Source organism: Taeniopygia guttata, chromosome 2 (genome assembly GCF_048771995.1).
Source record: "Taeniopygia guttata chromosome 2, bTaeGut7.mat, whole genome shotgun sequence".
In the NCBI taxonomy this organism is placed as follows: domain Eukaryota; kingdom Metazoa; phylum Chordata; class Aves; order Passeriformes; family Estrildidae; genus Taeniopygia; species Taeniopygia guttata.
The window spans coordinates 36,798,421-36,815,253 of record NC_133026.1 but is presented as its reverse complement, the minus strand read 5'-3'; the positions used below and the strand labels follow the sequence as shown (position 1 = coordinate 36,815,253).

At 35.1% G+C, this 16,833-nt stretch overlaps 1 protein-coding gene across 1 annotated transcript in view; it reads right to left on the bottom strand.

The window, feature by feature from the left end:
• KCNH8 (potassium voltage-gated channel subfamily H member 8) overlaps window positions 1-16,833 on the bottom strand; it is a 174,166-nt gene that overhangs the window by 92,455 nt on the left and 64,878 nt on the right. The window contains exon 3 of the mRNA XM_030264957.4: window positions 13,319-13,450. Within this exon, the coding sequence (XP_030120817.2) occupies window positions 13,319-13,450 (132 nt within the window). The remainder of the gene's footprint in view (window positions 1-13,318; window positions 13,451-16,833) is intronic.

The window sequence follows — 16,833 nt, the reverse complement described above, 5'->3', positions numbered from 1 at the left end:
ATTTTTGGCTCAACAGCACAAAACCATACATAACAAAATGTGTAGGAGGAAAAATGTTCCAAACTTTTCAGTAAAGAAGTTTTCATGTAATTCATGCAAAAGCACTCTCTAGCTGAGGATTTTTTTTAACTTGTCAGCAAAGAGAAGGGGGAAAAAGTAAAAAAACAAGGAAAAATCCTTGTACTGCAAAGCCAAATAGCTACTCAAAAGTTGAAGGGGGCAGATGGAGAAGCCTCATACTTTCCCATCTCCCACCCATATTGGTATCAGCCATAATAAAGAGAGATAGTACAAAAAGCATTATTTCAGAAAAGACCCAACTAAATTAATGGTTTTTTTTTAAAAAATAATCTATCAATCATCAAACCATTTAAAATCAAACTAAATTTTAAGTCTTCTTAAATTCTGGGTAAGAACAAAATGCCTATCTCTTTCTCTGAGGAAAAATGAATTTAAGTCAATTGAATTGGGTCTCCACTGTAGAACTGCTCAGCTATAGTAGCCTGGTTTTGTCATATTTCTGAAATTCTCTTTAAAAGTTTTTACAGGCCTCTCTTTTTTCCCTTTCTCAACCTAAATTGCCATGTTGTATGAGGCCACTTGTTCACTCTACTGCATCCAAAATAAGTCAATAAAAGAGGCTTCAGATCTGCTAGGAGCATGCTGGGAAAACACTTTTCTTGAGCTTCTGGCCAGCAATGCTTTTGAGGTGCTTTAGCTGAAGGCTTCATCCTCATGCTATAAATATCTAAAACCTGTCCTTGTCCTTAGCCTATAGAGCCTGAGGTAGTCCATCCTGGAAGGCAGATAAAACAGCCTTGGTGGTGTGATCTCTTGTGAGACCCACATTAAGCTGTGTTCAGAAAGCAGGCCTGGTACCTTCAGGTAGAATTCCTTGAATTCTTTCAGCATCCCCAGCAATACAAGGCCTTCCAGCATGGAAGTGGATCTCCCTACCTGTCAACCTTGGAAGTCTTCTCTTTACCTTGGCTAGATCACCCATGCCATTTAAAATATGTTCTTTAAATGTATCCTTTCAGTAGCTATTTGCAGAAAAACATGCAGCTTTCACGTTATGCATACACGATTGCCTAGTACAATGGTGTTTACTGCCTTCAGGTTTTTTTATTTATAACTCCTAGCCTCACATGTGCCTTTCTGTCATAAGCTGAGCACTGAGCTGAAAGCTGTCCACAATTCCGTCTCTTTCCAGAATGCCCTGAGACTACAGAAACAATGTACACGTATTCAGTTACTGCTTCCTTTTTTCCCCATATATTTACTGACACAGGGTTTCACTTTCTATCCACTCTTTAAATGAGGACAGGCTCCTTGTAAGGTTTTAAATTTTATGTGCCAGCAGCCTGATAATTTTTGGCTTTACACAGATTCCATCTCTCCTACCTAGGTTCAGAGTTTCAGTCACTAAGGGTGTTGTACTCACTAACCTGCAGGCTGTGGGACTTGATATGGCACTTAGAATCACACCAATTGCATATTTTCACAGCAAGTGACTTCTATCACATGCTGATTACACTATTTGCAAAGGATTAATGCTACCTCTGTGTTAATATTTGGAGTCAAATCCTAGAGACTGAAAAGCATGCATCAATAAGAAAAGCATTACATTATTTATGAAGTAGTAATTTTCTTATTTACCAGAAACGGCAAAAAAAATTTTATGGTTGTTATTAGAAGTGAAAAAAAAAATTAATTTATTGTAAAGATAAGATGCCATCAGAGCATGTCAGTAGTTTATAAATAAGTGAATGACATTTGTGAATTCTCCTGCTTTCTGGTCTCCCAATGCCTTCAGGAAAGGAATCAATCCTGAGCTTCAGCAAACTACATTGCTCAGGTGTGCACCTACATGTGTGTGACCATTTTCTGTAACTTCCCTCTTTTCTTGTCATACTCAGTTCACAGCTCACTATTCTGGAAGAGACAGCTCATTTTTTATAAACTCCCATCTGTTTCTCTATGGCTCTTCAAAAATTTAGGTACCTGTCAGACTCGATTTTTTTTTTTTCCATGGCTGATCTTAGAAAAAAAGATCCATGAATAAAATCAATCATAAACAAAAAGTCACCTTAACACAACTGACTTATTTTTGCCCCGTGCTTAAAATCAAAAGGATTTCTTATCTACCCAAATACAGTGAGAAATCTTGTTCTAGAAAAATCCCAGATTTTGGGGACTATTTCCTGGTGCTTCTACAAACGCCTCCCTGTGTAATGGTAAGCCCCTCCCCAAGATAGCTCTTAAAAAGGATGCTTGCAATTTAGCCTTATCTCCCCTTTATCAGAAAAGTGATAATATATTTTTAACTCTGACTGATGTCCTTCTGGGTGTTCTTCTTTCAAATGAAGATAGTTACAGTACCACAACCATCAGTCAGGACAATTACAAAATATTTTCTAAGAAAAGAAAATACATAACACTTTGCTAAGCTTATAATTAGCCTCCTAACAGCTTAAGACTTCTTGTGAGTGAAGGTTGCAGTAAAAGAAAGCACATTCAGAAAAAAATGTCTTTGTAATGCTTGTCTTTTCTTGTGTTTTTATAAGAACATGAGGCTTCAATCATCCATTTAAAGTTAATAGAAAGAGGAGGCAGAACTCTTTTCTTGTCCCTTTGGAAAAACACAAAAGATCCACTTCTTAGGTATAAATCAGAAATATAAACCCTGGCAACTTTTGACAAGCTTTCATAGGTATATGCTGCTCTAGCAATGCAGAATTGGAAAGTCAGCTTTACTGACTAAATTTACACCAAATATATGTCTGCTCTCCTTCTAAGCAGTTCATTTAATCCTAGAATAATTTAGGTTAGAAAGACCCTCAGGATCACCATTCGCAATGACTAATTTGTGAACTCCACCACTAAACCATGTCCCCAAGTGCCACTCTGATGCATGTTTCAAGTATTTTCAGATGTGGTGACTCAACTGCTTCCTAGGCAGCCTGTTCCAAGCTTGATAACACTTTTGGTGAAGAATTATTTCCTAAAATCAGAATAGTCAGAGCATAGCATTAGATAGAGTCCAGAATTCTTTATGATTTATCATTATCTCATTCTCCAGGTAAAGTCTGACACATTTATGGAATCACAGAATCATGGAATGGTTTGGGTTGGAAGAGACCTTTAAGATCATTTAGTTCCAACCTTCCTGTCGTGGGCAGGGACACCTTCTACTAGACCTGGTTGCTCAAAGCCCCATCAAACCTGGCCTTGGACACTTCCAGGGATGGAACATTCACCACTTCTCTGTTCCAGTTCTCAGCTGTTCCAGTGCCTCCCCACCTACTGAGTGAAGACTGAGTAACCCGGATATGACCCAGAAGCACTATGTTCACTCCATAGCAGACAACTGCAGCATGAGAGAGACCATGAAATGCATTTTTTCTGAATACCAAAATGAACTAACCTACTCTGGTAAGAAAGTTTGCACTTTATTTACAAAAAAAAGTCTCAGCCTTGGTAGTTTTCCCCCATTCTTCATAGCATTCATTTGTATCCTTTCAAAAGAACCACTTTCACTTTTCTCATTTATGCATTGATTAAAACCACTGCCTACAGTTCCCTCTGGTGTGATACATACCCAACATACTCCTGTATGGATACATCTCCCAGTCTGATCATGGATCTTCACCCATGATTTTATACTTAAATTTTCAATACAAGTGTGCATGGACACAAATTAGAAAATTAAGACCTATCTTTTCATTCATATGACACAGGAAAATCTGACCATCTGAAGTCATGATGTTCAATAACCCTGACTGGGTAGAAGTAGGAAAGGCAGTATAGATATAGATCTCTTTAAATATTTTGCACTGAGTCCTGAGGAAAAACAGTGAGTTCCAGATTTACATGGACTTTATAGTGGGTGTTCTCTGTGAAAATTCTAAATTTTAGGTTTATTTAACAGTGTGGTGTACACTTTTATAAATATATTCCATAAAATAATGAGATTACTCCATTCTAGCTATTTTGAAAGCTAAGTCAGGAGAGAGTATGAGGAATAAAAAGATAAAATGTTTGTTTTATTAGCATTTTACTCAAAGGACTAGGTAAGTTGGCATAGTAGATAAGAACTTTTCATTTATTTCATTGCTTACAAAATTAAAGTCAGTCATGAGATGAAACAGCAAGTAATGCCAACTTCCACCTAAGAAAATTTATCATAGAAATAACATCATTTTGAGTGTGTAAACTAGATTTCCTTTCAACAACAGAGTAGAACAGGACAAATGGACTCCATTGCTAAAAGGTATCCAGATACAGACAGACTTGAAGAAATCCATGATTCTGCTCCATGCACACACTAGAAGGAGCACTGTGAAAATGCATAGTAACCAGGTTAATGCTGTGATTTTTAATGCTGTTTGGACCCTACCCTGCTCAAGAAACAGTGGTATATTGTCATATCTGTGTGGTCTCTCCTGCTGCTCTATTCTGAAATCAGGCAGGGAAATAAACCTTCCCATTACAATTCCTGTGAATATCTTTATGCTGTCACAACCACACAGCCCAGTCACACAGAGAGATATTTTTACCTGGAGTATCTTACAAGTACTGAATTGTTCCTTTTTGAACTTAAATTCAGTGAATGATTTTTTAAAGAATTTGTCCACTGTTTGTTTGTCTTACAACTCCATTTATAAAAGGCTTCCTGTAAGAAATGCAATAAAGGTTTTTTTTGTCCTTGCAATACATGTCTTAAGAAACCCTCACCACTTGCATCATAAGGTAAGGAACAGCCCAACAGAAAGTGTGATCTTCGAATAAGCCTCCATGAATAACCCATTTGCAATAAAATATAGACAATGATGTCTACAGGAAATGCGATGGTTTTAAAACATATCCAGTATCATTGACACAAAACACATTTCATAGGCAGTCCTCAAGAAAAGCAAACCACCAAGGAAATTCTGAAGGAGACAAGAGGGGTAAAGCAACTCTGAATGAACACAAAAAACCCCTCTAAAATGAGATTATATGGAAAGTTGGTATATATTTTTTCCAGGCTTTAAAAAAATCTAGCAAAAAAATCGGTTATTATTCAAGGGACAGCACATCAGCAGTGGCCAATAAATAGAAAACTGATAAAAGTCTTCTAATGACAGAATAAAAGCACTACCATGGGCAATAGGCTGTAGGAGTTCTGTTGGTTGTATGACACATTTTCACTGTCAACAGCAGCCAACAATTTACAAAACTCTCTGCTGTATGGTGGAGAGGCTAGCCTCTAGCTGCTTCTTTAATTCTGTTAACTGATTAATTGATTCAATAAGAAGATGTACCTAGCACACATACCAGCTATACACTGTAAACATTATTACAGAACATTTTTTAAAGGGATAAATTTTACACAGAATCAACAGTATGATTATCATAATTTTAGTATTATGCCTTCAGAGAAAATTCAGCTTTGAACAGAAAAAGAACAGAAGGAATATTATACATAACTATTAATGTTTTTATTAATTAGAAAGACCTCTAAACAGCTTATGAGATAAAAATCCTTAACCACATTTTGGTCTGCTGATTCTTCCACTATGAAGAAAAAAAAGTGTGAGGAAAGAGACACACAAAGCCAAAAGTAAGGTTCTTTCTCCTCTTCCATTTTGCTGGTTGATGGATGTATACCCCTAAATAAATAAATAAGTTTTCCTTTATAGATGCCTGTATTTGGGTCTATCTTATAAAAAAAGAATTGGGAAAAAATTTACAAAAGACATACTTTTCTTCAACTGCATCTAACAGGCTTCAACTGCTTCTAATAGTTTCACCAGAAGATCACTGAAAGTGAATTAAACTATTTTCTCATTTATCAACAGTATTGCCAAAAGTTACAGAATTTTTGTAATGAAGTAAAATATTCCAGCTCAAAAATAGCTATTTCATAATTGTGTGGAAATAGTTTATTTACCAGCTTTCTACTGTTACAACTCTAGAATTTTCTCACAAACTGGAAAATTGTAATTTTTATTATGTCATCAAATTTGAGACATGTCTATTGATTCAGCTGAGGTGAGTGGTCATATATTGTTCTTACAGAATAAAGTGTAATGTTGAATTTACAGCTGGGTCATCACTCACTTCCAGCTGTTTTTAAAGTAACTGTTTTTTCCTGGAACAGTTTGCATTTCCTCCAAATTCCCACAAAGCTCATGGGACAGCTATATGCTTATATATCATTATGAACAAAAACTTAACTGTAATAATTAAGAGAATATTTGAAGTATTTTTCAAGAACCCCTAGAACTGAAATAATGCCAACTATTTAAGTCACCAAGAAATTTTTTATTCTCTTCAGCAAGTGTTACTATCTCTTCCTCTGCAAGTGTGTAGTATTTTAGGACATACTGTCACGGAACCTGAGGGTTTTCTTCTTTCCTTTAGTTCCATAACATTTAATAATGTATTTTATCTATTGATATTTTTATCCTTTTTTATATTCAGAAAAATATTATCATAATTTCAAAGTCCTTAATTGCAAAATAATAAAAAAAATTGCAAAGGTGATGATGTTATAGTACACCTTGCTCACTCAAGTGAAAATAGTAATATATGTAACTGAAAAATTCCTATCTTTTAATGAAAGCTTGTCTTTTGAGAATGAAGACTTGTGTTCTTAATAGATTTATGTACAATATAGAACCAGGTAAGTCACTCATACAAATGATTTGTGGTCAATGTAACTTGCCCTGAGTTAAAAGAGCAGGGGGAGATGGAATAGATTTTTTTAAAATAGTTTTTAAACTTAAGAAATATATAAGCTCAAAATCCTATGATGTCTGTGCATATGTTTCAAGTGGTCATTTAAAGACCCAGCAAGTATCTCTGATTATCCCTCAAGGAATGATATTCTCAGACTCTGAGAGTGACTGGCCCTAAGCCCAACCTGTTTTACAATTGTAAGTACAAAATTTAGGATGGATAGTTGTAAATTTGTCTGTTCTACAGCTATGCAAAACTCACTTGTAAGAGATCTCACCTGCTGTGTCATTACAGGACCTCAGAATTGCTCTGAGGAACTACAGCATGAACTACATGCCCTATAACTGTAATTACAATTAAATGTTGCAAATGGCCCAAGGCCTTCTAAATGTGTTTCTGAACACAAAGTACACATGAAATATGCACTCTAGTCCTCATGGTTTCTTAATAAAATGTAAGATACCAGACTGTGTCTAGGCCAGTAAAAGTCTTTAAAGATGTTTCTCCCTTTTCAGATTTTTTTCCCCACAGAAATAAGAAAGGTTGTAAATTGTGTAGGAAGGTTGTAAACTGTCTGACTCATTAAAAAATAACGTATCATACACACACAACTCTGAAAAGTTCTTTAGCAACATATGTACTGAAGATATTCTCTGTTTCTTCCATGCTTTTTTTTATCTGTTTTACATGGCTGAGTTTTCAAACTTTAAAAGCAATGTCTGAAGATACTTTTCAATAATCTGCCAGCAAAATGAAAAACAAAACAAAACAGAAACCTAAAAAAAACCCAACTTCTCCCTTCTCCCTGAGCCTTGGCAACCTTGTTTTCAAAGGAAAATCTGGAAGCAATGGCATAAATTTATCTAGGAACTGGTGAGTATGAACTTTTTGGTTGCTAATATATATATATTCTCTCAACCTTCCAGGATATCCCAGAATAGTCTGCTGCTCTGCATTTGCTCAATAATCAGATTTTGCTTATCTTTTCTCATTTTCATTCTACATATATCATAGAGGACACTTTTCCCTTAGCTCCAGAGCATGCCCTGTGCCTCTCTGAGAGCTGCTGGAATGGAACTACCACTTCCATTTAACACTTGGTGCAAGGCTAAAGCAAGAGCTACAAAGATTGATACATCTCTAAAGATTCAAGGCTCAAATAAAACTTATTTGCTTGGATAAGACGGTGAAAAGGTGGGAAGGAGAGAATCTATGTGCAAAAAGGAACAGGGAGAGAAAGGCAGCTCTATTTTTGTCCCTTAATTATTAAAACTATAGCCCAAAGACCAGGAGGAAAGGAGTTTAAATGATGGCAGAAGTATATCAGACCCTTCTCTCTGTGATGGTGAACCAGGAGCAAAGTCATCCTAGGGGGGATGTAACTGAGTCATTGCAGAATAAAACCTTCCTCAATGTGTTCTTCTTTTGGGCAGCAGGAATATTGGAGTAAAACTCTGCTTCTATCCCACATCCTCTATTCCTAGAACTGAATGATGCCTGTGCATCCTGAAAACAATTTTAACTGCTTTGGTTACTGTAAGCCTGGGCGACTGTATGGTTATGTTCACCATCCCAACATACTGACAGGTATAACAAGCTTTAAAATGAAAATTTTTCTCCTGAATATTCACTGCAGTAGCTTGAGCAATCATGAAGTAGCTGAGACATTAATTAAGCAGAATAAATCAAAGTGCACATTGCAGAATTTCTTACAAGAGACTAGTGCTGCTCCAAATAGACATTTTCAACATAAAATGTCTGGAATGTAAAATGTTTGGCACATGGTATTTCACTTCTGGCACGCTAAAAAGAACAACTCCTCCCTCCAACAAATGATTTATAATCAAAATAAATCTGTCTCCTCAGAAATTCATATGGACCTAAGGATTACTAAGAAGCCAAAAAAAGCCAGACAGTTGAACCATAACATGCATCTTAGCTGAATCTGTTGTGGCAGAAGGTGCAGTCCAACTTTTAATTCACATTATTTCAAGAGTGAAGGCATCTTTGCCAACAGGCAGACCAATATAAAACATGAAATTCTGTTTAAGAAAACATTATTTCTTCTTTTATCAGGAGTCAAACACTGGAACAGGCGCCCAGATACATTGTGGAGTCTCCACCCTTCATGCTATTGAGCACATATCTGCATGTGTTCCTGGGGCAATTCACTCGATCTGACCCTGCTTTGAGAAGGGGACATTGGACCAGATAATCTCCAGAGATTCCCACCTCAAATATTCTGTGATTCTGTGGTTACTATATATTGCACACATTTTTATAATAATTCAGGAATGAAGTTGAGAAAATATGTCCTAAAATAACTGCTTTCAAACAAAGAGTTCAAAATGTTCACAATAAAAAGTCAAAATAAATCAAAAGCAAATAGATTACCAATAGCTTTTTGAAATGAATCAAATTAATCAGAGGAATTTTAGCAGTGACAATAGCAGTGGAACTCTATATCCACATAATCTAAATTATTCTACCTTAGCACACAGAGGAGGGCTAAAAGTAGTCACAGAATAGTTTAACTTCTTATTTTCTTACCTGGATTCCTGTATTCCCACTAAATTCCTGAGTATGTTCTAGTGTCATATGCAGAAGTGACCCAGCCATGCCACACTGGATTCCAGATTTGGAGAATAGAATTTTCAGTTTAATCACTTTTCCTCCAAAAGGAATGGAACTTCAAAATAGTTTACCAAAAAGTAGCTCATTTTAATTAGAATGCTAAAATAAATCTCCCATAAGAAACAGTTTAGAAAAAAAGCAAACAAACCTTTTCCTGTATATTGAAAAGAAAATCAGTTTGCTTAAAGTGCACAGTTTTAGGAAGAAAAGGTGCTGAATTGCTTTTCACAACAGCAAAATTATTACAGGTATTATTAAGCAGATGGAAAGCAGAGCATATTTTTACATATTTCTACAGTAAACTAATACAGCAAACATGTATTTTTGAAGGCAAATTAGAAATACTGAAAATCCAAAGCCTTTAAGAATATTGCTAAATTGACTTAAAAACCCAACCCAAAACAAACCAAAGTAGTGTGAAAGTTGCTGACAGTCACAGCACTTCTTAAAGACTTTCAAACTTCTCAGGCATGTGTTTTTCCATTTTTCTTATGTGAAAGTCTTAGAACAAAGTCTGCTTCTCTCATTGGTTGATAGGGCTCTTTTCACTGGAAACTTTTATAGAGAGAAGAAGAGCAGGAAAAAACCCTGTTAAATTTGTATTTAGAATGACACATTCAAAAGAAAAGGTCACAGACGACATCTGACATTTGGACTGGGTAAAGGAAAATAAGGTAAAAAAGTGGACTTTTGCAAGGCACATTGGCACAAAGGACCAACTAAAAATGTGTGAACAGATAAGATAAAATTGATAAGAAAATGTCTGCAGAAAATCAGACAGAATTGGCTCCTGAGATTTGCAAAAGTAAATACACAATGCACAAGAAGAAAGAGGCCATAAAATCAGAAGATAAAGTTCAGGAAGATGTCATTGTAAAAGTACAAAGAGAACAAGATTTTATAGAAGAAACAGGTGATTTCAAAAGTAGGAAAGACCTGAGGAAGTAGGAGTCTGGAGAAGGCTTTTGGAGGCACAACCAGCGACAGTGTGCTACCATAAAGTGCTGGTGGGATGTCAAAGGGGCAGACTTAGGAGAAGAGGAACATGAAAGAATTTTTTTAGATAAGTTTTCTAAGGAGTTTATAAATTATAGTGAGGTGGAATATAACTAATAAAGACCCATATAAATTATAAAAGTCAGTTCTGGGCAGAAAACAGAAGAGAGAGGCTGAAACAAAAACATTGATAAGGGACCTTGCATGAGCAGAATAGTTTCACACTGAGAATGTTTGTATCTAAGTTCTCCTTCCATACACAGTCTAACCTCAAGAGATATGCTAAAAAGGCAATAGAAAACTGTGCATAATGGCAATTACATTGTAGCAATATCTCAGTTTCAGCTACAAGTTTAAAAAATTATTATATTTCTGAAAGGAAAAATTCAGTAATCCTTGAAAAAGGAAATAAATTTCTGAACATAAAAAGTTTTTTTCATACATCCAAACAAAACACCAACTCAAGTTTTTGTTAATACAAGGTGCATTGTACATTTCTGATAGTAGCTGTGGTCTATGTAAAGAAGCACCAATTACTTCTAGAAGTGAAACATTCTGAAATTTCAGATACTGAATGAGTTGCACAGATTGTACTGGGAATTATTTTCTAAAAATAATGAGATGATATTCACGACTGGAGAATTAGTAAGCCACTCTGCAGAGGAAGAAATTTAATGTTATTTTAAAAGAGCTGGTATACCCCTATATTTATTTTTATATAGTCAGGTAGATGTACACAAAATTAAAATGCTGAATTTAACAGAAAAAAATGAATAGATGGTTAAATTCTGTTTGTTATCTCACTCTATTTAATAAAATACTGTAATTGTCAAAGCCCCACACTAAGTGCTACTTTCTGCTTCCATGATGCTAATAATGTAAAATGCTTGTCAAGGTTTTAAAATTAGGATGAAGAGATGGAACAACCAATTTTCAAGATGGTGCTCCAAAACTTATATCATGGAAGAAAGCCAAGTATTGATACTCATTCTTTGGCAATTGAATGGGCATTTGCTGGTGTAGTGCAGCCCTGCACAAGTGCATTCCTGTGTCAGCACACAGCAGAATCATATTAATTTGTAAATGTGCTACAGGAAACAGGAGTAAAAATCTGCTTAGATTTATAATTTGACATGAAACCACGTCAAAAGACCATCTCAATCCATCCTAAAATAAACACGCAGCTACAAAATGTTTATCAGATAAACAATAGCTGTCATTTCACAAGTAATCAGCAACATACCTATTTCAAGTCATCACTGCCATACTTAATGTGATTTCTCACAGTCTATCCTGAAAATTTGTATCACTTGTAAGTAAATCATCAGTCTTTAGAGCACAGATGTTCTGACAATTTCTCTCCTACATGGTTCTACATATCAGATTTTAATAAATTACTTTCCTAAAACTTTTATAAGAGTAAGGTTTTCTGAGCCTTAAGGAGAAAAAAGGTAAAATATTTTTCATACTTTTAATTTTTTACTTTGAGAGGTAGCAACTGGTTGAAACTGAATGTAAGGAAAAGCAGTAAAATGTACTTGTGTACTATTTCAAAACCCTTTTTCAGTCTTCAAGCTTTGAAATTTTCAAACATATTCAGTGCAAAAAGTGAAGAATGCAGAACCCCCCCCAAAACCTTCTAATATTCAGAGCTTCAAAAGTAAGTAAAAGGTGAAATTATTTGTCCAAATGTACACAAGAGGCAGACATCATAAGCATAAATGCTAACTTATAAATATCATTCAGCACAAGAAAGCATAATATTTTACCATTTAAAGTATTAAAATTTCATAAAAGAATACTGACTCACACACCTCTGTAACTGAAATATAAATTTTGTTGATAAATGAACATTTAAAACCTGAAAAAGTTGAATATTAATTGTTCCCCTACTTCAGAAATCCATGAGGAATAAATGTGTTCTAAGGGCCATAACTATGTAGTTTTTTGAGCTATGTAGAGATCACTGGCAATCATAGGGTGAAAAATTTAAATCAATCCCAGAGTAGTACCAGGTTGGAAAATTAAACATCAATGGCATTTTAAAGAATTCTGAGACCCACTCTTGGTGTCTACAGATAAACTCTTTCTAAGCAGTTCCTTAGAGACTGAAAAATTACAAAACTAAAGTGTTGGTTCACTATACCTTTACAAAATGCAAATCTGAAATAAGTTCACTACCTTTGATGCACAACTCAATGCTCACTGCACAGCCTTCATTTCCCTACACTGACTTTGTTTTGTATTAGCAAAATTTAGCAAACCTTAATTACACTATACAGTCAAAATTATTTTATGGCAGTTGTGAGCAATTACCATAAAACAATTTTCCAAATTCATGGAACAGAATCTTTGCAGCATTTCCTTTCAGAAGCAAACCAAAGTGAGAAATTATTTCATATACTATTGGATAATTCTGATGACATAACAAATCTTATAACTTAAAGTGTAATGAAAATGAGATGACACAAGAGAATATATGCTGTTCAATAGGCAAAATAATTTCTAAAGCTGTTTTAAATTATGCTTATTGGAAAACATGAAAAAACACATTCATTTACTCTCAGCCATGCTGAAATCAGATTCGTAGATGAAACTTTTGTAAAGGTCCAAAGCTTCTCCAAAATACCAAAATAATAATTCTGTAAATCCAGACAGTAAACACATTAAATCATGGTACATGAAAAAAATTTTAATTTTTAGGACAAAATACTCTGTCTCCTAAATTCCTCCTAAATTTACATACTGCTGCAGGTTTACAGAATCTGTAGCAGTATGTAAATAATAAAAAAACCCAGACAGGTAATTTATCATTCCATGTCATATATTAATTTCTTTTTTGGAAAACCTAGGAGGTCTCTATATTGAATAGTGTACGTGTGAGAGAATGCTCATGCAGGTGCAATTCTTAAAAACATATAAATGTTAGTTCTTATCAATGTTTTTTGCAATTCTCACAAACCTTCCTTTTTGTCTTCTGCGGCAATCTTCACTTTTGTGTCTGTTATATCTTTGAAAGAGGCCAGAAAGAGCACTACATCTCCTTTTTCATTCTTTATAGGAACAATATCCAGTAAGCACCAGAATGAAGACCCTGCAAGGATAAAGAATGAATTTAATTCAACAGCTGTCTTTTAGCAGAGGTTGGGGGAGGGGAGGGAAGTGAACTACTGATTTAGGAGGTCAGTAGTCTGGGAATCACAGATGTTCAGCTCATGTAAATCACTTTGCATCATTGGTTGAAGCTCTGTAACACTGCTTTCTTCAGACACAAGACATTAATTTAAATGCAAAATTTATCTACAGGGATCATTAATCGAGTTTAATGAAGCTGCTTACTCCTGTGAAACCATGCTTTCCTTTGAACTCTCAACTGATTTTGCTTATTTCCTGGAATAGCTTTCGCTTTGTTAACTTGGCATCTAAAGCATTCATGCCTGCTATAGAATCATTCTACCTTAATCATCTGACTTGATACGCATTAAAACCTCTTGACAGAAGACCTGATACTCAGAGCGTCATTTCACTAATTCAAAGATATTTAAATTAATTAGATATCAGACTTAGAATAGACAAATATAAACTCAAATAAACAAACTCATTGCGCAGACAGTGAGATATATAATACCACACATCAGCTCTAAAATTAATATCAGCTATCTTCTTTACTTTCATAATGTTCACCTTTTTAAGACTGAAGTTGGACAAAACTGAGTTTGACAATATTTTTAATTCCAGTCAATTTTTCTCTGTCCACACCTGCTATGTAATTATGCAGTTTATAATAAATTCTTGCTGTTCGTGTCACATGTCCTGTTTGCAGGATATGTTGTTCAATTCCAATATTCATAAGTTTCCTATCAACTCCACTTGGAAGAAGAAAATATTTAATGCCTAAATGCAGGCACCCTAGATCTCACTCCCATCCATTCTGGGGTAACTCAGCCCAACAAGACTTTGGTGTCTTTCAGGTTTTAGGTATCAATTCTAACTACTTCCATCCACCATCAGCCCACAAATATTATTTAAAGTACTACTAGTGAGTTTAAAATTTATTTTTGTATATATTTACACTTCCACAATCTGCTGCTTCACAACATACTATTTTTAGCATTCATTTACAAATAAAAGTCTACTTAAATTCATGAAAAAAAAACAGGACTGGTTTCCTGGACCACTCCTGCCCCAGCTGACTGCCAAATGATCAGCTGAGCTTTGGGGGGCTCCTTAGGAACAGCAAGCAGACTAGCCACTTCCTGCTGTGCTGTTGTCTGAAGTTTCCTGTTTTGAAAAAGAACTGGGCACAGGGAGATCACAGTTAAGTTTATAATTTAGATTTTCAAGTGGAAGTTCCCTGGCTGCCTTTTGAACACTGTAGATGAGCATGATAGGTGAAAGAGCAGCTTTTCTTTTGAAGTACCACGACAGTTAAAGGTAAAAAAATTCGCTTCAAAGGAAATTCATCTGACCCTCTGTGCCCCGATCAAACTTTCCAAGAGTCACACGGGCACCTTTGAGACTAACATTACTAGTTCAGCAATCTGGCAGCACTTCCACTTAAGGTATTTAAAGAAGGGACATGGAGAAATTGGAACAAGAGAAAAGAAAAGTAGAGGACAGAAAAACCAGTGGAAAGAAGCAGACTGGCTTTGTATTGGGTTTAAATATTCTTATTTTGAAGACAAAGCAAGAAAAGTTTCCCTTTTAAAAGAAGGTAAACCATGTCAGAATCAGAAGCCAGGCATTTCTATTGTTCTTTCTCCCAGTTTGATTCTCCATTCTCTATTTCTTTTCTTTCTTTCTTTTTTTTTTTTTTTTACAGATTTGACTCTATTAAAAATTCTGGGAAAAACTGCCCAGTGGCATTACTGAAATGTTTTAGAGAGTCACACTCTCTTAATGTGAAGTGGTCTATTCAAGGAGAAGAAGCATTAAGAAACCTTGCTGCTTAAAAATAGAAACATAAATCTTTACTAAATACATCATAACTTCTAAACTGGCCAAACTCCTACTGGTAAAATTATTTTCTACCCAGTTGTATTCTAGCAGTTGTTTCAGTGGGCAAGAATTCTCTCTCAAATCTTTCTTCTAAACACCACCAAGAGGGCCAACGGTCTTTTAAGATGTTTCTATCTCCTCCAGAAGTGGAAAAATATCTTACTCTTTTCAATTGTTACATGTCTTTTCTACACACACATACACACATTAGCCATTAAGGCCTGAAAGAAAGAGGCCGACATCAGGCATTTCAAACAAACCTGACTCGGTTACAGTAATATTGTCAGAAATGGTAATTTGTAGGTTTAAGGGAGTTATTACAAAATGTTTAATCATTAGAGAAAAATAAATTTAATATTTAATGGTTAAATGCATTGGCTCTTTTGTATAATCAAAATGCATTTGAATTCTTTAGAGGTTTGTCACTGAAATCGTTCCACACCCTGTCATCATTTAGTTTCTCTCAATCATATTTTCTTTTGTTTTCTTTTCTTATTCTCCTTCTCTGTAAATATACCTGAAAATATTTTGACTATGCAAAGCAAATATGTGTAAAATATGGTGTGTGCCACTAAAGAAGCACACATCCAATACATGCACAGGCAACTTCTCTACTGAAGAGTTCCAAGCTAATACCCTGTGTGGTGGGCTGTCAGTTCTGGCTGTATTTATACACTGAATCTTTAAAAGTTCTAAATCAGAACTGGTTGGTTTGGTGGTGTTTTTTCTGTGTTTTAATTTTATTTGGTTTTCCTCCTTTTCTCTGAAAGGAGCAAATGAATATGAAATTTTTAGACTGGGTGAGATGATTTGTTTTAGGTCAGGACTAGGTCAATATAAGATTCCATTCTGTCAGGAACAGAAGAGCTCTTTCTCTTTCACTATTGAGGAGCATCCTCAGAAAAATAAACTGCAATGCAATCTGTTACATAGCTTTTACTAAAAGCCAGAATCACATAATTCTATAAACCAAAAGCAGAACTTTCTCCTCATCAAAAAAAGAACTGCCCTATTTTGTTACGGTTCTTTTGAATCCACTTGTCTGTGAGACAGAAATTCCTTCCCTGCTTCAGATGGTGCATACAAAGGTTTTCTGTATTTTTAAGAGTTGCCTATCATAGAAATTTCTTTTGGAGGTTTATTTATATACAGACTATTTTTATTGCTTCAAGCCACCACTCTTGGAGAAAGAGTCTAATCTTTATCTTGCATTATGAAGAGTCAAAATATAATTTAATATCCTCAAGGCTTATATGAGCACATCACAGGGAAGGAGAAAAGAAACCAAATGAAGCATAATCTTATCACAAGGCAATTTGGTCATAGTCCACCTTTTATATATATAAAAAAAGAGTGTGCTTTATGGTCACTCTCTCAACCACCCTTTTTACCTTTCCTTGTTTTGACAGCTAGAAGTCTGTCCTCAGACTGAAATCAAAACAAGGGTCAACAGACCAGGGCATTTAAAAGGGAGATTTT